The sequence below is a fragment of the Tursiops truncatus genome, chromosome 11, assembly GCF_011762595.2.
Source record: "Tursiops truncatus isolate mTurTru1 chromosome 11, mTurTru1.mat.Y, whole genome shotgun sequence".
Lineage (NCBI taxonomy): Eukaryota > Metazoa > Chordata > Mammalia > Artiodactyla > Delphinidae > Tursiops > Tursiops truncatus.
In genome coordinates this window covers 53130767-53153310 of record NC_047044.1, presented here as the reverse complement: position 1 = coordinate 53153310, position 22544 = coordinate 53130767, and the positions used below count along the sequence as shown (strand labels likewise).

The following is a 22544-nucleotide window of genomic DNA, read 5'->3' as shown; positions in this document are numbered from 1 at the left end:
TAAGGAGATATTTTACCTTTAAAAATCAAGTCTTTTGTTTATTTTTCTTTTAGCATACCTCCAGATAACCTCTCTATTCAAGAATTTCAAAGAAATGAAAGTATTGATGTTGAGGTGAGGAAGCTATTTAAAAGATTTTCCTGTGACCATTTATGAAAACCAAATAGTAGAAATGTTGAAACTGTAAAATTGCTAAAAAAAAAAAAAAAAAGTAAAGTGATAGGTTGAGCTTGAACCTAAAAGCATTAAAACACAAAGGTTAAAGTTTAATTTTTAAAGCACTGACATTTAAAAAATTAATTTCTTATATTTGTTAGCTTTGTGCTGTGTGCGTGTTGTCCAGATACTTAGCTGTGTCCATTTAATAATTTTAAAAAACAGTTGGTTTAGTAAAATAAATCCATCAGTCAGTGAGCATGTATTTGAGAGCATACTTTATAGTTTGACAAATCAGATATTTGTATTTAAATTAATAAGTTGCTCAGATTTTTTATTTTTAACCAGATGTAGAAGTAAATAATGAATGTTTTTTTAAAGAATATATTTTGCTGATTATAACTGGAATTTAAAGAAGTAGTTTTTGGTTATGGATTTTTTTTGTTCGGGGGGGTTATTTTTTCCCTTTAAGTGGGATAAGGGAACTTTTAAATAAAGCAAATCAAATAAATTACATAGAAAGCATAGGCATCCTATCGATATATAGATGCAAAATATTGCCTTTTGTCCCATTGCTATGTTAACTCTTGAAAACTCTCCTCAAACTTTTCTTCTTTCTCTTCAAAAGGCAAAATCACACATTGTATGTTAGAAATAAACTATTTAACAAAAATGAATATAACTTCTTAATGGCGCATTTTTATGGTTCTAAAAGGAGATTTAAATCATGTTCTTAACCCTGTTTTAGATACTTTATTCTAACATGGATACATTTCATATGCTGATTTTTTTCTCCAGAGCTCTCTTTGCATTTATCATGTTGCAGATCAAAATTTATTGAAGTTTTTGTATAGTAAACAGTTTATAGTATTGACTATTTCGTAATAAAGTTATTTACTAAGACAGATGAGGGAAACAGACTTATTATCCTGCATATTAACATTAAAATGGTTGTATACTTCTATTAAGAAAGATTCTTTAACTGATTTTCTTTTAAAATAAAATTTAAATTTTACTCTAGAAATTATCATTTGAGTTAGTCTCTTTCAAGAAAAAAAAATACCTTTGAATTTGCATCTTTTGTTTTAGGTAGTTCAGCTTATCAGCACTGAGATACTACCTTATGCCAATTTTATTCCTAAGGAATTTGTTGGTCAGATAATGACTATGCTTAATAAGGGATCAATACATTCTCAGTCATCTTCATTTACAGGTATGTTATTTCAATATTTATTTTTTTTAATGTTATTAAGTATTGAAGCACTTTTGAAGAAGCTGACTTCTACTAGAAATGTTTACTCCTACAATTGTGGTAAATGTAAACAGGAGAATGGTTAAGAATGTGATATAGAATATTAAGCTTTATGAGGGGAAAACGTGGTAAATATTCTGTGATGAATTAAATTGCAAAGCACTTATGGAATCCACCTAAATCATTGCAGGCTGACATAAATCACCAGTTTTGTGAAGTCATGGATTATTGGGAGGTAATGAATGTGTATTCTGCCACTTAGTAGTTGGTTAAGTGTGTTTTTTTTTTGTTTTGTTTTTTTTTTTTGCGGTATGCGGGCCTCTCACTGCTGTGGCCTCTCCTGTTGCGGAGCACAGGCTCCAGACGCGCTGGCCCAGCAGCCATGGCTCTCGTGACCAGCCGCTCCGCGGCATGTGGGATCTTCCCAGACCGCGACACGAATCCGTGTCCCCTGCATCTGCAGGCGGACTCTCAACCACTGCGCCACCAGGGAAGCCCCCTAAGTGTCAGTTTTGTCATCTGTAAAATAAAGATATTAATACCAACCTCTCAGGACTATAATTGCAGAGCTAGTTCATTAAAAAAAAAAAATCCTTAACATTTGTTAGAACTAAGATTTAGTGAATGACCACAATGTGCAGGGTTATGCTAGAATATTAATCTCATCCCTCACAACATTTCTGTGAGGATAGGTTCTACTGTATTACAGAGGGGAAATGGGTTTAGAAAGGTTGAAAATAATTGCCCACAGTCTTAAGCCTGGAGACCAAAGTTCATCCTTAAAAAGAACCACATGCTTCTTTTGATGTACCATATTGGGAGATGAGATGCAAGTTGGTTTTTGCTATTATTTCTTTTTTTTAAACCTATGCTCAAGTGTTAAATGTAATCGTGGCACCATAATGTGATTTTTTTGGTGAGATAATTAAAAAGTTCTAAATTTGTGCCATTCATATCCTTTGTCCCCAGAATTTACTGGAGCTGTGACTAAATTCTACTGAACTGTGGTAAACACTTTAAAGAGCATTTCTATGTACAGTTTGACCACTAGATACTGCTTACTTCACAAACTGGTTCTTTTTCCTAGCCCAGACAGTTTTTAAAATTAATCTGGTAAAGTACAGGTTTGAAAACATTAGCACCTCAGAGAAAAAATTTTGAAGTCCATTTATCTTAATTTAGTCAGCTTTTTATTAAGAATATTTAAAAATTATAGATAAATTTTTTATAAAATACATTTTAAGAACCATGTTTATAATTATATGTAAATATTCTAAGCTAAATAAGGATTACCAAGTTACCATGTATACTTTTCTAGCAGTTTTCTGATGATACCTCTTGCCATTTATAATATTAAATGTACCAAGATAAAGAAGGTACATGTATGTTCTTCCAGTGACTTGACCATTGGACACAAATTTCTCAGCTTTAACTTGGACTTTTCTTTAAACATATACATACAGAGTCTTTCCTGCTAATAAACAAGACCAAGCTATAAACACAGAGGTTCCAGTGATTATTTTTGGTCCCCTGCTCTTAAGTATGATTTGACAGCCACAGCTCACAGGCGTTTGAGGAAATCTTCCAACACAAAAGAGAAAGACCAAAACAAATGAAGAGAGGGTGAAAGAAACTGGTAGGAAAGAGATAAAATGCAGAGCCATAGAAAACATTTATTTAAAAAAATATATAATTAGGATGCTTAAGGAGATAAAAGATTTTACATTCATGAAACAAGAAGAATGATATTAAAATGGAACAATCAGAACACGAAAGAGCTCAAAGAAGCTAAAAATATGATAGCTGAAATATGTTCAATGGAGGGTTGGAAGAAAACATTAAGAAAATATAACCCAGAAGTAGAGCAAAGACAAACAAGTGGACAGTATGAGAAGAAAGAAATAAAATGGATCCGAGGGATCTAACATCTGACAATAGGTCTTCCAGAAAGAGAGAATAGAGAAAAGCTAGGAGAGGAAATTATCAAAGAAACAAACTGAAGATACAATTCTGCAGATCAAAAGTGGTCTCTCAGTACCCAGAATAGTGAAAGAAAAAAGACTCACAATAAGACATGTCATCATGAAATACCAGAATAATAGAAATAAAGAGAAGATGCTAAAAGATTTCAAAAAGAAAAGAAAAAAGTTCAAACACAAAAGGGTTGTATCAAAAGGACATTGCAATTCTCAGCAACACTGGATGCTCAGAGACATTGAGGCTATGGTTTCATAGTCATAAATGGAAAAGATTTTTAACATGGCGTTTTATACCTAGGCCCACTGTTGGCCAAGTGAGGAGTGTAGAATGGTAATTCTCAAATGTCAGTGTGCATTATCCTCACCTGGAGTGAAGTCGTTGCTGGACTGTAACCCCAGAGTTTCTGATTCAGTAGGTCTGGGGTGAGGCATGAGAATTTGCATTTCTAACAAGTTCTCTGGTGGTGCTGATGCTGCTAGGAACCACACTTTGAGTACCACAGTAAAATGACACTTTCAGAAATGTAAGGTCTCAAAATTTTTACTTCCCATTCACTTTCTCAGGTACTACAGAGTATGCCTTGTGAAAACAAAGGAGTAAATCAAAAAAAGGGAAAGCATGAGGTCTAGAAAGTAAGATATAACACAAGAGAGGAAAAAAACAACTCGCAGGGTGAGGCCAAAGATTAGTTCCAGGATATAACTGGACAGTATGTCCAGAGAGCAACTAGTCCAGACTGGAGCAGAGGTCAGGGTCCAGGGAAGATGTTGCCAAGAGAAAAAAAGAAACAGACAGACAAACGGATTATTCCAAGTTTGACCATGTAGAAGATTGTTGAGAGGTACTCTAGTGCTGTAGAAGTGTATAAAAAGACCAAGACAAGACAAATGTTGAAGTGATGAGAGTGGATAGTCTTGCCTTGTTTTTTGACCTTGCAAGGAGGAAAACTGTTTCTGTGTGTGTGTGTGTGTGTGTGTGTGTGTGTGTGTGTGTGTGTATGGTATAAGTTTTTCATAGATGCTCTTTATCAGTTAAGGAATTTCCTTCTATTCCTAGTTTGCTAAGAATCGTGTCATTAAGGTGTATTTATTTAACCTTGTATTAACCATCAAACATTGTTAATTCTACAGAAGCAGAGATTGATATTCGTTTGAGAGAAGAATTTTCTAAAATGTGTTTTGAAACACTGCTCCAGTTTTCCTTCAGCAATAAAGTCACAACACCTCAAGAAGGCTACATCTCACGGATGGCACTCTCAGTGCTTCTAAAGAGGTCTCAAGATGTACTACATCGTTATATAGAGGATGAAAGATTAAGTGGTAAATGCCCTCTTCCAAGGTATATGTATATATGTATTTTTTTAATTAAAGAAGGAAATACACTGTCATAGTTATTAATACTTTTAAAAAGCTCTGGAAATCAAGTGTTTTCATAAGTGATCTGAACTTAACCTGAGGCTGTTTATAATTTTATTTATCCCATACAGTGTAAATATTCATAAGTTTTGCTGCAGATATATTACTGTGTTTTATTATGGGGTGCTTTTTCATACTGCTTATGGAGGTTAAGTAATATATGGTATATATACCAAATTACTTATTTTAATTCGAAAAAAATTGAATTCTAAAATATATCTTCTCAAGGATTTCTGGGTAAGGACTTGTGGATCTGTATGAACACATGATCGTGAATCTCTCTAGAGAGAAAATAATAGATAAATCATACTTTATGAACTTCCTAATTTGTTTTACAGTTATTTCTAGGTTTCTCTGTAAGTCATCTAGCCATATCTTAGATCTTCTTTTCATCTAATTTGCTTAATTAAGCCCTTGTACTAAACTGATTTGCTTCTCATGTAGTCATGCCATGCCAGTTGAAGGGGATCTAGGTCTTTCTGCTAAGCCAAGGCTAATCAAAGTTGGGGTATATATCAGAATTCATCAAAAAATGCAATCATAAATTGCAGTTATGTTGCCAATCTATTTTTTTTTTTGCGGTACGCGGGCCTCTCACTGTTGTGGCCTCTCCCGTTGCGGAGCACAGGCTCCAGATGCGTAGGCTCAGTGGCCATGGCTCTCGGGCCCAGCCGCTGCGCGGCATGTGGGATCTTTCCGGACCGGGGCACGACCCCGTGTCCCCTGCATCAGCAGGTGGACTCTCAACCACCGTGCCACCAGGGAAGCCCCTCCAATCTATTTTTTAATGTGTAAGTTAGAGGTTAAGGCAAAGCAAATGAAGCAAACAGAAAATAATATTGGAAGACAAAGTTATCAAAGAAGCAAACAGAAAATAATATTGGAAGGCAAAGTTATCAAAGTCAGGAAAGAGTTAGGAAAATCATTCCAGGTCCCATCTCATAAGGCAGTAAATCAGTAACCCTAAGTCTTTGTTTACATTCTTATTTACTTAGAATAAATCTCCAGAGTTGAGATTGACCTGTCAAAAGATACAGACATTTTAAAAGGTTTTGATATATATTAAAAATTGCCTGTTAGAGACTTCTATCAGTTTATTTTCTCCCAGGAATATATGACTGTCTTTTCCCTCAATTTTTAGCAGTTTAAAATTATTTGCCACTTTATCACTTATTTTTTCTTTTTAAAAATTTGATGAATGAAGAAATATCCGCTTTTTTTTAAATTTTTCTTTTCTTTTTTAATTACCAATGCTTATTTGCCATTTGTATTTCTACTTCTAGCATCCACTGTATTTTGAATTTGTAGAACATAAATTATACCTCCTAGTGGATTTTATACAAAAACATTCCAAAGACATGTTAATAATTTGGTTATTGTCATGATTGAAAATTGATTTATTAAAATTGACCTCTGAAGCATACTTGGAAAAGCAGTAATGGAGTTGCCTTGATTGGAATATTTTTATTGGAGTATAAGATATTATTCGATTTCAGAAAGCAGCTTTCCTTCATTTTTTGTGTTTTAAGTGTTTATTGCTTTAAATTGAGTCTTATTTATAGTTGTTATATTGTATCATCCTGTGTTTGATGTAGTATTATTGCATTATTTTCTAAAAAGCTACACTGCAACACAATAAAATATTTGTATACTTAACAAAGGGAGGCTTGAAATAGTACCCTGTCATAGTATTAGGAAAATCTTATCTGTTGAGTGATAACACAGATTCATACCAGGAGTAGGGTGTGGGGGAGGACTATAGAGCAGAAGAGATATATTTCTGCAAGGATAAAGAAAGAAATCAAACTACTCTTGTTGGTCCTTTACTCCAAGTTTATTCTTCATTGCTAATGTCTCCAAACAGTGTCACCTTGGGGTTGATTTTGAGCATATTTCTTATTTGTTGTTTTAGAAAGTTAAATAAGTACTATTGGGATTTTAAAGATACTTTTCACAGCATGATAAAATATGTGAAGGGGGTAATAGTGATCTTTATTTCCCTTTAAGCTTTGGCAAATCTCTTTTAGTACTAATAAGTTAAAAAAAAAAAAAAGAAAAACTGCTGTAGAAGTTTTAAAAGCACATCTTGTACAGTGTTTTAATTTGAAGTAGTTCTATGAAATACCTTACTAATAAATTTAGATTTGCATGAGTAGATTGCCTCCCCCATTTTAATGTTGATAACTTAGAATAACTATAAATCTTAATTGCACACTGAAGTACATGTTAATGAAATGATTTTCTTTTATAAGAATTTAAAACTAATATTAACTTTGCATTGTTTTGTGTTTAATGTTTTCCAGAGTATGTCTATTTGTATAACTTAGTACAAAACACACATGGCATATCTTGAAATCTTGATGGAAATAATTTCCCATCTTTTTTTTAGGCAACAAGTAACAGAAATCATATTTGTCTTAAAAGCAGTCAGTACTCTCATTGATTCACTTAAGAAAACTCAGCCTGAGAATGGTAAGTGCTTGGAAACTCAGTTATTCTAAATTTATAACATTTATGTTCTATTTGTATTGTATTTTTATACTACTATTAAGTTAACTGAGTTTTAGGAGCATAACAGCTATAAGACATTTTTCTCCAGACCTTATGACAACAAAGCAGCAAGTCCATTAGGATATCAATTAAGTAAAATTACTTTGTAATGTTTTCTTTATTTTAAGCAAATTTTCCTGACTTTTTTCCCCCCAGCTTTGAGATGTGGTTGACATACAACCGTGTATAAGTTGAAGGTATACAACTTGTTGATTTGATACCTTTTTATATTGCAATATGTTTACCATGGAAGTGTTAGCTAACACCTCCATCATGTCACACAATTACCATTCCTTGTCTGTGCTGAGAACATTTTAAGATCTACTCTCTTAGCAACTTGCAAGTATATAACACAGTATTATTAACTGTAATCACCATGCTGTATACTAAATCCCTGGAATTTATTCATCTTATACCTGGAAGTTTGTACCCTTTGACCAACATCTACCCATTTCCCTGACCCTCCCAGAATTGGCAACCACCATTCTACCCTCTGTTTCTAGGAGTTCAGCTTTTTTAGATTCCACATATAAGCAATATCATAATATAGTATTTGTCTTTCTCTATGTGACATTTCACTTAACATAATGCCCTCAGGTCTATCCCATTGTCTCAAAAGGCAGGATTTTCCTCTTTCTCACGGGTGAATAATATTTTGTTGTGTGTGTGTGTATATGTGTGTTTACAAATACATATAAATATACATATACACATGTAGCACATCATTATCCATTCATCCATTAATGGACACTTAGGTTGTTTCTATGTCTTGGCTATTGTGAGTAATGCTACAATGAACATTGGGAGTGCGGTTATCTCTTTGAGATCCTGTTTCCTTTTTCTTTGGACATATGCCTAGAAGTGGAGTTGCTGGATCATATGGTAGTTCTATTTTTAATTTTTTGAGGAAACGCTATACAGTTTTTCATGGTGGTTGTACTAAATTACATTCCCATGCACAGGGCACAAGGCTTCCCTTTTCTCCACATCCTTGCTAACACTTAATGTTTCTTCTTTTTTTGATGGCACCATTCAAACAGGTTTGAAGTGATACCTCCTTGTGGTTTATTATTATTTTATTTATCGAGTACGATTGGTTTATAACATTATATGTTTCATGTGTACAACATTATATTTTTACTTGTGTATATACTACACTACTGTGCTCACCACCAAAAGTTTAGTTTTTATCCATCACCATACAGGTGTCCCCCTTTATCCATTTCACCCTCCCCCATCTCCCTTCCCTTCTGGTAACCACTACTCTGTTCTCTGTATCTATGTGTTTGTTTTTATTTGGTTTGGTTTGTTTATTATTTTTTTTAAAAAATATTCCACATATGGGTGAAATCATACAGTATTTGTCTTTCTCCATCTGACTTATTTTGCTTAGCATAATACCCTCAAGTTCCATCATGCTGTTGCAAATGGCAAGATTTCCTTCTTTTTTATGGCTGAGTAGTAGTATCCCATTGTATATATATGTATATATGTGTGTGTGTGTGTGTGTATAGAGCATTGTCTTTAGCCATTAATCCATTGATGTTTCCATTTCTTGGCTATTGTAAATAATGCTATGATGACCATGGGATGCATGTATCTTTTCAGATTAGGATTTTCATATTCTTCAGATAAATGCCCAGAAGTGTAATTGCTGGATCATATGGTAGTTCTAGTCTTAATTTTTTGAGGAACCTCCATACTGTTTTCCGTAGTGGCTACACAAATTTACATTTTCACTGACATTGTATAAGTATTCCCTTTCCCCCCCACATTCTAACATTTGTTATTTTCTTGCCTTTTCAATAGTAGTCATTCTAATGGGCATGAGGTTATATTTCATTGTGGTTTTGATTTGCATCTCCGTAATGATTAGTCATGTTGAGAATCTTTTCATGTGCCTATGGCCATCTGTATGTCTTTTTTTTTTTTAATAAATTTATTTATTTTATTTATTTATTTTTTGGCTGCATTGGGTCTTCATTGCTGCACGCAGGCTTTCTCTAGTTGGGTTGAGCGGGGGCTGCTCTTCGTTGAGGTGCACAGGCTTCCACTGTGATGGCTTCTCTTGTTGCGGAGCACAGGCTCTCGGTACGCGGGCTTCAGTAGTTGCAGCACGCAGGCTCAGTAGTTGTGGCACACGTGCTTAGTTGCTGCAGCCTGTGGAATCTTCCCAGACCAGGGCTCGAACCCGTGTCCCCTGCATTGGCAGGTGGATTCTTAACCACTGTGCCACCAGGGAAGCCCCATCTATATGTCTTTTTTGGAAAAATGTCTATTCAGATCCTCTGCCCATTTTTTAATAGAGTTGTTTGTTTTTTTGTTGTTGAGTTGTATAAGTTCTTTATGTATTTTGGATATTAACCCCTTATCAGATATAATGATTTGCAAATATCTTCTTCCATTTGGTAGGTAATCTTTTCATTTTGTTGACAGTTTCCTTTACTGTGCAGAAGCTTTTTAGTTTGATACACTCTCATTTATTTATTTTTGCTTTTCTTACCCTTGCCTGGGGAGATATATCCAGAAAGATATTTCTAAGACCAGTGTGAATGAGTGTACTGCCTATGTTTTTGTCTAGGATTTTTATGGTTTCAGGTCTTACATTCAAGTCTTTAATCCATTTTGAGTTGATTTTTGTGTCTGGTGTAAGATAAGTAATATAGTGGTCTAGTTTTATTCTTTTGCGTCTGGCTGTCCAGTTCTCCCAACGCCTCTTATTGAAGACACTGTCTTTTCTCCACTGTATGTTCTTTGTTCTTTTGATGTAAATTAATTTTCCATATATGTGTGGGTTTATTTCTAGGCTCTCAACTGAATTCCATTGATCTGTGTGTCTGTTTTGCTGGCAATACCAGGATGTTTTGATTGCTACAGTTTTGTAGTATAATTTGAAAACAGGGAGTGTGATACCTACAGCTTTGTTCTTTTTTTCTCAGGATTGCTTTGCTCTTCAGGGTCTTTTGTGGTTCCATATAAATTTTAGGATTTTTTTGTTCTATTTCTGTGAAAAATATCATTGGGATTTTGATAGGGATTACATTGACTCTGTAGATTGCTTTAGGTAATATGGACATTTTAACAATGTTAATTCTTCCAGTCCATGAGTATGGAATATCTTTCTATTCCTTTGCATCTTCTTCAGTTTCTTTCACCAGTGTCTTATAGTTTTCAGTGTACAGGTTCTTTCACCTCCTTGGTTAAATTTGTTCCTAGGTATTTTATTCTTTTTGCTGCGATTGTAAATGAGACTGTTTTCCTGATTTCTCTTTCTGATAGTTTGTTGCTAGTGTACAGAATGCAACAGATTTTGTATGTTGATTTCATACCCTGAAACTTTAATATATTCATTTATTATTCCTGACAGTTTTTTGGTGGAGTCTTTAGGATTTCTATATATAAAATCATGTCATCCAGAAATAGTGATAGTTTTATGTCTTCCTTTCCAATTTTGATGCCTTTTATTTCTTTCTCTTGCCTAATTGCTTTGGTTAGAACTTCCAATACCATGTTGAATAAGAGTGGTGAGAGTGGGTATTCTTGTCCTTTTCCTGATCTTAGAGAGATGGCTTTCAATTTTTCACCACTGTGTATGATGTTAGCTGTGGGTTTGTCATACAGCTTTTATTATTGTTGAGGTACAGTCCTCTATATCCATTTTATTGAGAGTTTTTATTAGAAAAATAGGCATTGAATCTTGTCAAATGCTTTTCCTGTATCTGTTGAGCTGATCATAAGGCTTTTATCCATTTTGTTAATGTGGTGTATCATGTTGATTAATTTGCAGTTGAAATTAATTTGTATCTCTGGAATAAATCCCGCTTAATGATTGTGTATGATCCTTTCAACTTATTGTTGAGTTCAGTTTGCTAATATTTTGTTGACAGTGTTTGCATTTATGTTCAACAGACATATTGGCTTGCAGTTTTCTTTTTTCTTTTTGTCCTTATTTGATTTTGGTATCAGGGTAATGGCGGCCTTGTAAAATGAGTTAGGAAGCATTCCCTCCCCTTCTATTTTTTGGAAGAATTTAGGAAGCATTAGTATTAAATTTTCTTTGACTGTTTAGTAGAATTCACCTGTGAAGCCATCTGGCCCTGGATTTTTGTTTTTTTATGAGGTTTTTTATTACCGTTTCAGTCCCCTTGCTAGTGATCAGTCTATTCGGATTTCCTGTTTCTTCATGATTCAGTCTTGGAAGATTGTATGATTCTGAGAATTTATCCATTTCATCTACGTTGTCCATTTTGTTGGCATATAGCTGTTCATAGTATTCTCATAATGTTTTCTATTTTTGTGGTATCTGTTATTTCTCTTTTTTTTTTTTTTTTAATTTTTTTGGCCATGCTGCATGGTATGCGGGATCTTAGTTCCCCAACCAGGGATCAGGCTCATGCCCCCTGCAGTGGAAGCACAGAGCCTTAACCACTGGACCACCAGGAAAGTCCATCTCCTCTTTTGTTTTTGATTTTATTCATCTAAGCCTTCTCTTTTTTCCTCAGTGAGTCTAGCTAAAGGTTTCTCAGTTTTATTGCTCTTTTTTAAGAAGCAGCTCTTAGTTTTATTGATCTTTGCTATTGTCTTTTTAGTCTCTATTTCAGTTATTTCTGCTCTGCTGTTTATTATTTCCTTTCTTCCACTGACTTTGGGCTTCATTTGTCCTTTTCTAGTTCCTTTAGGTGTAAGGTTAGATTTTTTGAGATTTTTGTTGTTTCTTGAGGCAGGCCTGTATTGCTATAAACTTCCCCATAAATACCACTTTTGCTGCATCCCATAGATTTTGGAATGTTGTATTTTTGTTTCCATTTGTCTTCAGGTGTTTTTAAAATTTATCCTTTGCTTTCTTCATTGACCCAATAGTTGTTCAGTAGCATGTTTCTTTAGTTTCCACATATTTGTGATTTTTTTCCAGCTTTCTTTTTGTAGTTGATTTCTAGTGTCATACCATTTGTGATCAGAAAAGATGTTTGATATGGTTTCAGTCGTCTTAAATTTATTGAGACTTGTACCCCAACATATGGTCTGTCCTTAATAATGTTCCATGTGCACTTGAGAAGAATGTGTATTCTGGTGCATTTGGGTGGCATGTTCTCTATAAATCTATCAAGCCCATCTGGTCTAATGTTTCATTGAAGGCCACTATTTATTTGTTGACTTTCGGTCTGAATGATCTATCCATTGCTATAAGTGAGGTGTTAAAGTCACCTACTATTACTGTGTTGCTGTCAGTTTCTCCCTTTAGATGTATTAATAATTGCTTTATATATTTTGGTGCTTTTATGTTAGGTACATACATATTAACTGTTAGGTACATATATATTAACTGTTATGTCTTCTTGATGAATTTTCCCCTTTATCATTATATAGTATTCATCTTTGTCTCTTGTTACCTTTTTTGGCTTGAAGTGTATTTTGTCCGATATGAGTATGGGTACATCCACTTTCTTTTGGCTGTCATGTGCTTGAAGTATCATCTTCCATCCCTTCATTTTGAGCCTGTGTTTGTCTTCAGAGCTGACATGAGTCTCCTGGAGACAGCATGTACTTGGGCCTTATTTTTTAATCCATCCAACCAGTCTATGTCTTTTGATTGGTGAATTCAATCCATTTACATTTAGGGTGATTATTGATGGATGAGTACTGAGTACTGCCACTTTATCTTTTGTTTTCTGGTTGGTCTATATCTCCATTGTTTCTCTTTCCTTGTGTTTCTGCCAGTTTCATTTGTTGGGTTTTTTATGATGTTTTTATCAGTTTTCTCCTTTTTTATGTTTTGAATCTCTGCTCTAGATTTATATTTTGTGTTTACCTTGATGTTTATGACATGTCTCATAGATGAAATATTTCTTTTTCTGCTGATAGCATGTTATTTGCCTATACGGGTTCTGTCCTTTTCCTATTCCCCTTTTGTGTTTTTTGTTGTCTCAAATTATCCTTTTTTATGTTGTGATTTTGTTACTAAATTAAAATAGTTATAGTTATTTTTTACTGCTTTTTCCCCTTTAACCTTCATGCTATAATTAAGTATTTAAAAGATTTTGTCTGTATTATCACCTTATTCAATGTTTTGTGTACTTTTACCTCTTTCAAGTAGAAGAGCTCCTTTCAACATTTCTTCTAAGGCAGGTCTGCAGGTCTTTGTTGATGAACTCCCTCAGCTTGTTTGTCTGGGAAAGGCTTTATTTCTCCTTCATATCTGAAGGATAACTTTGCTGGATAGAGTATGCTTGGCTGTGATAGTTTTTAATCTTTCAACATTTTGAGTATGTCATTCCATTCTCTCCTGGCCTATAGATTTTCTTATGAGAAATCTGCTGATAGCCTAATGAGTTACCTAATGATAGGTTACCATTCTTTTTTCCCTGGATGCTTTTAAAATTCTTTCTTTGTCATTGATTTTTCACAGTTTTAATATGTCTTGGAGAAGGTCTTTTTGCATTGAGGTAATTAGCTGTTCTCTTAGATGCATGGACTTGTATATCCAGTTCCTTCCCCAGGTTTAGGAAGGTTTCAGCTATTATTTCTTTAAATAAATTCTCTGTCCCCTTCTCCTGGGATACTCATTATTCTGATGTTGCTTTTCCTAATAGAGTTGGATAGTTCTTATAGAATTCCTTCATTTTAAAAAAATCTTAGCTCTCTTTCCTCTTCTACTTGTATTGATTTCTTGATTTCTATCTTTGAGCTAGCTAATTCTCTCTTCCATATGGTCTGCTCTATTTCCCATATGTTCTTATGCATTCTTTATCTCATTTATTGAGTTCTTTGGCTCCAGAATTTCTGTTTGGTTCCTTTTCAGTTTCAGTTTCTTTGGTAATGTATTCCTCTGCTCATTAATATTATTCCTAAGCTCATCGAACTACCTTTCTGAGTTTTCTTGTAGCTGGTTGAATTTTTTTAGGACAGCTATTTTGAATTCTGTCAGTTAGATTGCAGTATTGTTTAATTTTAAGTTTGGTTTCTGGAGAACTTTCGTTTTCTTTTGTGATACCATATTACTCTGGTTTTTCATGGTGCTTGAAGAGTTGTTCCTCTCATATATTTGAAGTAACTCACACCTCTTTTCTTTAGTAAGGCTTCTTTTTACTTGACTCTAACAATTTAACAGGTTAGTAATTAGAGGCCTTTCTTTTGTTTTTCAGTAGGTGGCACTATAGTACAAGTTTTTGGTTTCTCTTACCTGAGTTGCCTATGGTTATATTTGAGAAATGGCACTTTCCATCCTCCACTGCCTCTGCTAGAGGTGTTGTCTGGTGCCCTTGTTGTCATTGCTTATGCTTTCAGGGTTGCTGGTACCTTGCTGCTGCCAGTGTCGCTGTTGTTACTGGTGTCGCTGCCTATGGCACTGAGATAGCAGGTGTGTCCACCATGTCTGGGATCTCCTGGATCCATGCTTCTGGGTCCAGTGCAGTGGGGACAGAGGGTGGTTGGGGTGAGGAGCTGAGGTCTTGGGTGCTTTTGCCACATCCAGGGTTATCAGTTTCATGGACGCTGCTGCTATGGGCCAAAGGGCCAGAGTCATATGTGCCTGCATGACTGGAGGGATAACGTTGCAGGCCCTGTTGTTGCCTAGTTCCCTGTAGCCTTAGCCACTGCTGTGGCTGAGAAGCTGGAGTCATGTGCATCACCTGCCCTGCTGCTACCAGGTTTTCTGAGGCTGCAGGCTTAGCTGCTGTGGCTGGGGATCTAGGACTGCAGGCACCACCTCCACTGTTTCCCTGGTCCTGCCTCCTCTGTGTGTTTCAGCCCATCCACTCTTTTTTTTGGCCACACTGCTTGTGGGATCTTAGTTCCCTGACTAGGGATTGAACCCAGGCCCTTGGCATTGAGAGTGCGGAGTCCTAACCACTGCACCACCAGGGAATTCCTAGTCCATCCACTCTTATGTATAGTTGTACAGATGTGTGGAATTCTCTGGAATCCTGGTGTATTGGGCAGAGATACTTTTATTGAGTTATGGATGTTTTACTCGTTATAGATTGAAGGGAAGAGACAAAGGGAGCTTTTCACACTGCTATGATCCTGACCTCACAGTCTGGCTGGATTTTTTTTAACTAAATTGGTCTGAATATAGATAATTTATATTTTATATATATATATATATTTTTTTTTTTTTTTAGATGTTGGGGGTAGGAGTTTATTAATTAATTTATTTAGTTTTGCTGTGTTGGGTCTTCGTTTCTGTGTGAGGGCTTTCTCTAGTTGTGGCAAGCGGGGGCTACTCTTCATTGCGGTGCACGGGCCTCTCACTATCACAGCCTCTCTTGTTGTGGAGCACAGGCTCCAGACACGCAGGCTCAGTAGTTGTGGCTCACGGGCCTAGTTGCTCCGCGGCATGTGGGATCCTCCCAGACCAGGGCTCGAACCCATGTCCCCTGCATTAGCAGGCAGATTCTCAACCATTGCACCACCAGGGAAGCCCCGATATTTTATATAGTTTTAATGTAGAACATGACTGACTTTTTGGGGTTGTAGGAGGCTTCTGCATCTGTAGTGATTTATCATATAGATATAAGAAACTTTGAATTATTTTTATAGCCTTTTCTCATTTGTTTCCTCTTTCTGTCACTCATTTCTATCCAATCCATTCTTACATTAATGCCAGAAATGATTTTTCCAAAAGTGTAGCTTTGGTCATTCATTTTTCCATCCTTGTAAAACAAAACAAAATAATCTTTTTCATTAACCATAACCTACCAAATACAAAGAGTACTACTGTCTGACTCCATTCTGTTCATGCTTTATTTCCCACTAGACTTCATATATCCTACTCTCTCACCAAACTAAAATTCTTAGTCTATCCGAGTATTCCTAGTCCTTTGCTCATTCCATTCTCCTGCCCATATCCACCCTGTTCAGATATCACACCACTTTTAAGCCTTGTTTTTATTCCTTAAAGGTGAGCAATTTCTTTTTTTGGTGAACTTGTAGCTCTTTTATGTGTGCCTTTGTCTTAAAGCACTCTGTATTATAGTTATACATGTACAGACTCATGCCTCTTAAAGTGTAAACTTCTTGACAGGCTATTTGAACCGTGTTTTATCCTATTTTGAATCCTTTACAAGACTGCTGCTCAAAGTGTGTGTGTGTGTGTGTGTGTTTTTTTGGACCAGCTACTGGTCCAGGACAAGATAAAGAGCTGGCATCAGAGTATAAGTCAATTGTGTCACTGAGAACACTGGTTCAGCTGACTTTTTATATAAGACTTTGTTATAGAAGGAAGTGTGTTTACTTACATTCAGGCACAAGCACCTTAGCAGATTGGCGCTTTAAGCAGCATTTGCGGAGCACAGGCTCCGGACGCGCAGGCTCAGCGGCCATGGCCCACGGGCCCAGCTGCTCCGCGGCATGTGGGATCTTCCCGGACCGGGACACGAACCCGCGTCCCCTGCATTGGCAGGCAGACTCTCAACCACTGTGCCACCAGGGAAGCCCAGCATTACTTTTAATAACCAAGAAAAATTAGGTTCCTAATAAATGCCTAATAAGTGAGTCCCAGCATATTTGTTCCTGTCAGTTGTTACACAATTAAATACATATTTTTCTGTTTTCAAAATTCACTGACTGTTACTTTGGCCTAGAAAGCGTGAGTATTATACTGGATATTAAGAGGCAGTAGACTTGTGTATATTCAACCCAAAAGAAGGGGTAGAATTTCTAAGAAAAATTCTGGAACAGTGTCCTTAATTTATCCCATCAAGTTCAAATTTGAGTTATCTTAATAAAATGTTCTGGTTGAATTTTCAGAGAGGGAGACCATGCATTGATTTCCTGGAGACCAGTAAAATCTTTATTAGATCACAGGATAGAATTTGATTCTTAGAGATATGTTATACTTAAGAAATAAACAGGAACTTCTCTATTTTTCATGTTATTGCTATAGATGTATTAAATACAGCATATGTATTTCAGTGCATAGTACTTGCATTCTTTTTTATTTATTTTTTTTATGATCTTTAGATAGCTGTCAAGAATGTAATCAGAATTTGTATAAAGGAAGAAAAGGGAAGGAAAACTTAGTAACCTGCTTTTTACAAAGTCAATGGGCCATGGGTAGGGCAGCCTAGTAATGATAGATGATCTAACTAAATTAATGTTAAAAATTGTTTGAGTTTGAATTATACCTTTGGGCATATTAAGTGAAGATTTAAATTAAATGTAACCATAATGATGATGATGATATAGTAACATATTAAAATGGTATGATAAGCTTCATTAAGAAACAGAAAAGAAGAAGACAACTTAGAGAAGTCCAAGCCTTCCCAGCAGAAATATGTTGGACATGCTCGTAGTCAGTCCAAAATTAATTCTAGGGGATGGCTACAAGGTTTGGAACCAGTGTTCACCCAACATTTGTTTAGAACATTTGTTATTTGTGTTAGGGTTTTCTAGTGGGAGAGGAGGCATTTGTTGGACTTATTTATCACATTACTTGATCTTTAATTAAAAATTTGAATAGGTAGTAAACATATACATGGTTCAGAAATTCAAAAATATTGAAAGATGTACAGGGAACATGTCTTTCCCCTGTTCTGTATCTGCCCAGCTCTTACATTACCGTAGTCAACCATTTTTATTAGTTTGTGGATCCTTCGATAAGTTTATTATGTAAATACAAAATACATATGTAGTCGGCCCTTGAACAATGCAGGAGTTAGGAGAGCTGACCTTCCAAGCAGTTAGATGGTTCTTCTGTATCCGGTGTTCTACATCCTTGGATTCAGCCAGCTGGGGATTGTGTAGCACTATAGTATTTACTGTGTATAAGCGGATCCACACAGTTCAGACCTGTGTTGTTCAAAAGTCAGCTGTGCTCCAGTACACCCCCAGTTTTCAACACGAATTAATATGCATAATAGCCCCAGGTTTTACCTACTGTTCGGAACACTCTTCATATTTTCCACTTCATTAAATATCATGGAGATTCTTCTATATCAATACATACAGCTTTTTCATTGTTTTTCATAGTTAAATCTAAAGTGCCCATGAAGATCTATGGTTAGTTTTTTAAAATATTTTAATTTAAGAAATTTTAGTAGCTTCCCCTGAATTTAAGGTGTTATCTTAAATAATTTATTTTTGTATTTTCCTATAATAAACCAAGAATAAGTTTGGTCAGTTGACTATCTGGGCCAATCTAGATAGCTTTCAATCTATGCAGTCTTTTTTTTTTCCCCAGATTCTTTTATTGCAGTAAAATACATGTAACAAAACTTACTATGGTAACCATTTTTTCAGTGACATTAAATACATTCACAATGTTGGCAACCGTCACCACCAGCCATGTCCATAACTCTTTTCATTTTATAACTGAAACTCTGTACTTGTTAAACAATAACTCTCCATTCCCCACTTCTCCTAGCCCCTGGTAATCACCATTCTACTTTTTTTTTTTTTTTTTGCGGTATTCGGGCCTCTCACTGTTGTGGCCTCTCCCATTGTGGAGCACAGGCTCCAGACGCGCAGGCTCAGCGGCCATGGCTCACGGGCCCAGCCGCTCCGTGGCATGTGGGATCTTCCCTGACCGGGGCACGAACCCGTGTCCCCTGCATCGGCAGGCAGACTCTCAACCACTGCACCACCAGGGAAGCCCACCATTCTACTTTTTCTCTCTATGATCTTGACTACTCTAAGTACCTCATATAAGTTGAAACATACAGTATTTGCCTTTTTGTGACTGGCTTATTTCACTTAGCTAATGTTGTTAAGGTTCATCCATATTTTAGTATGTTGCAGTTTTCCTTCTTTTTTGAGGCCAAATAATATTCCATTGTGTGTGTGTATATCTATATATCCATTCATCCGTTGGTGGACACTTGGGTTACTTCCATGGTGTTAGCTGTTGTGAATAATGCTGCTATGAACATGTGTGTACAGATATCTCTTTGAGATCCTGCTTTTAATTCTTTTGGGTATATACCAGAAGTGGAATTGCTGGGTCATATGGTAAATTCTATTTTTTATTTTTTGAGGAATCACCATACTGTTTCCCACAGTGGCTGTACCATTTTACATTCCCCCCAACAGTGAACAAGGGTTCTGTTTTCTTTACAGCCTCACCTACGCTTGTTTTCTGTTTGTTTGTTGTTTTATAGTAGCTATTCTATTAAGCATGAGGTGGTATCTCGTTGTTTGATTTGCACTTTCCTAATGGTTAATGGTGTTGAGCATCTTTTCATGTGCTTTATCGACCATTTGTATATCTTCTTTGGAGAAATGTCTATTCAAGTCCTTTGCCCATTTTTGAATTATTTGTTTTTTCTTTTGTTCTTGAAGCCTCTTTGCACCTCTGTGATCAGCAATTAGAGCACAGACCCCTGATATTTGGAGTATAGAGTCCTGTTTTCCCACCCTGGCCTCCCACAAGCTGCGTGCAAGCTGCTCCAGGAACACCTGCACAACTGCTTACCACATGGCTAGGAATAGAGGATGGGTAGCTGCTACTGTGCTAAGGGCTTAGATTGACGAAACTTAACTGCAATATACTATCCTGGTCTTCCTCTGGAAGTTGCAAGCCTTCAGTAGACTCCAGAGTTCCAAGATAGTTGCATCAAATTCTGCCAGTTCAGTTGTTGTCTAGGTGGGCAGACAGATTCCTGGTACTTACTACTTTGCCATTTCCCAGAATTCTCTCTATGTAATCTTTTGTTAAATGATTAGTGGAAAGCTTTATAGACAACAGCTGGAGCAGACTGTTTAAAACTACTTAGGCCATTGTTTTTTTAATGTTTCTTTTTTGTTGTTGCTATTAAGCAGCAAAATTCTTTTTACAAATGAAATCTGATGTGGATTTCCAACATACAAAACAGCTAAAAGCAGAGCAGCTCTGGCCTGACATTCCCTCCCTCACCAATACCCATCAGCTCCACACCCCTTTTCTTCTTCTCACCTCCACTCTGAGGAAGCCCTTGTTGAGGTGGAGAAGAGATTAAATGAGCAGGTTAGCATTTCCCAAGATATGTACTAAGGAATGAATATTAATGATGAGGGATGTCAGTAGATATTGAATGGGGAAAAATTCCATAATCAAATTAATTTTGGAAACCTTGGATTGGATAACAGTTAAACCTGTTCTTTAACTATGAACCTGTGTGAATTATGAATCCCCCAAAAGGAAGATTATATGTACAACATTTGCCAAACTTATTTGACCATCAGTTTTTTTAAAGAAGTAACTTGAAGGACACTAGTTTGAGAACCTCATTTCTTTATTCTATAGTGAAAGTCAAGATATGAGAAATTATTTGACTTGTTCAGGGACACCCAGCACTAACTTATTTCAGAAAGGTTTTTAGACACTTAGTTGACACTCAGTAAATTGGAGTGAAAAATGGAACCAAAGCTCGTTATGCGTAGTATAGTGTTCTTTCTTTTATACTACACTGCCTCAGCAATTTGAGATGCGTTCTGCCAAGTGCCATATACATATACTTTCTAAGAAAACTCTGTCATCAGGTTTTATCGTGTATTGCACTCTCAACAATACACACAGTACTTATAGGAAAATAGAAATGTAATATGTGATCTCAGAGTATAAGGAAATCACAAAGTAATTGTGATACAACACTTTTTTTTTTTTTTTTTTTGCTGTACGCGGGCCTGTCACTGTTGTGGCCTCTCCCGCTGCGGAGCACAGGCTCCGGACGCGCAGGCTCAGCGGCCACGGCTCACGGGCCCAGCCGCTCCATGGCATGTGGGATCTTCCTGGACCGGGGCACGAACCCGTGTCCCCTGCATCGGCAGGCGGACTCTCAACCACTGCGCCACCAGGGAAGCCCAATACAACACTTTTGTTCATTCACCAAATAACATATAACTGTACTAGCTGTTCATAATAGTGATGAGGAAGGCAGAAATGTCCCTCCCCACTACAGCTTAAACCTAGTCAGATACATTAAAGATTAGCAAACAGTGTAAGAGAAGAATGGATCTATGTGTGGTCATTTGAAGTTAAAATCAATATTGAGGACATTATTAGGAAAATTATTTAAGATATATGTATATTTTTAGCATATAACTGCATAAAAAGTTGAATTGTTTTCTAATTGTTCTTGAAAAGTACACTTTCTTCTCTGGCTATTATACTGAAAATGACAAAGGTTTGAATTATTCTGAGTTGTTTTTTTAGCTTCCAAGACCTTCACATATTGAAGTATCATTTTAAATGTACTTTGTCAAATTTGATGGTATTGATGATTCTTCACACTGATCATATATTTTTCCCTCATACCTTATTAAATATTGCAGGAAGTCTTCCAAAGTTTAAAGAAAGAAAAGGTACAAGCTTGAGGAATTTCCATATTTTGGATTTTTTTTTTTTGCATTGTGTTTAAAGGATTGTGTTTATGTTAACTGGATAATCTGCCATTTCAATCCACTCTTTTTTGAGGTTTTATACTTTTTGCATTACAGTTGATGGAAATACCTGGGCACAAGTAATTGCCTTATACCCAACTTTAGTAGAATGCATCACCTGCTCATCTTCAGAAGTCTGCTCTGCACTTAAAGAGGCACTAGTTCCTTTTAAGGATTTCATGCAACCACCAGCATCCAAAGTTCAAAATGGAGAATCTTGACCAGCTACAATAAATCTTAAGAAGAATGATATACAAAAATGTTTGCTCCTCAGTGAATTTTCTGTGAGAAGGACGTTTCTTACTACAAATAATTCTTGGCAGCTGTTGTTAGCCTCCTTTAAATTGTACTTACCTGAGTTAAGTAATTCATATTACAAGCTTACATGTCAACAAAGGTTCCTGAATGAGTAGCAGTGCAAGCCTTTAATAAATTAAACTGATGGGAGAGATAGTTAATACTACAGCATACCTGCTACCATATCTTCAGTTGGTGATTTAAGAGTAAGCTTATGTACAGTTTGTGGTGTATGTGTTAATGATGTACTTTTTAAAAAGAAAGAAAAGATATTTCATTTTGTCAGATTTATTAGGCTGGTGTTTTTGCCCCCCTTTTCTAGTACAAAATTGTACTAAAATTTTATGCAAGATGGTACTGTAACATTCCATATTGTCTATAACCAGCCTTTGTAAACAAAGGGAACTGATATACTTGTGTGTATAATAAATGGTACAGTTCTGTATAAAATAGTTGCATTTATTATTTAAATTTTTAAAATATTGATAATGTTAAATGCTTGAAACTGTATTTATTACTAATACAAAATTGTTTGCTTA

At 35.8% G+C, this 22544-nt stretch overlaps 1 protein-coding gene across 6 annotated transcripts in view; it reads left to right on the top strand.

The window, feature by feature from the left end:
- MON2 (MON2 homolog, regulator of endosome-to-Golgi trafficking) overlaps positions 1-22544 on the top strand; it is a 119946-nt gene extending 97402 nt beyond the window's left edge. For 5 of the 6 annotated variants that reach the window (XM_073788423.1, XM_019918267.3, XM_019918266.3 and 2 more), the window contains 5 exons: positions 54-114; positions 1246-1369; positions 4519-4726; positions 7193-7275; positions 21766-22544. In XM_073788423.1, the coding sequence (XP_073644524.1) occupies positions 54-114; positions 1246-1369; positions 4519-4726; positions 7193-7275; positions 21766-21929 (640 nt within the window). In that variant the 3' untranslated portion in view covers positions 21930-22544. Of the gene's footprint in view, positions 1-53; positions 115-1245; positions 1370-2377; positions 2416-4518; positions 4727-7192; positions 7276-21765 lie in introns of those variants that run through there. The other variant, XM_019918269.3, reaches the window with a different exon arrangement.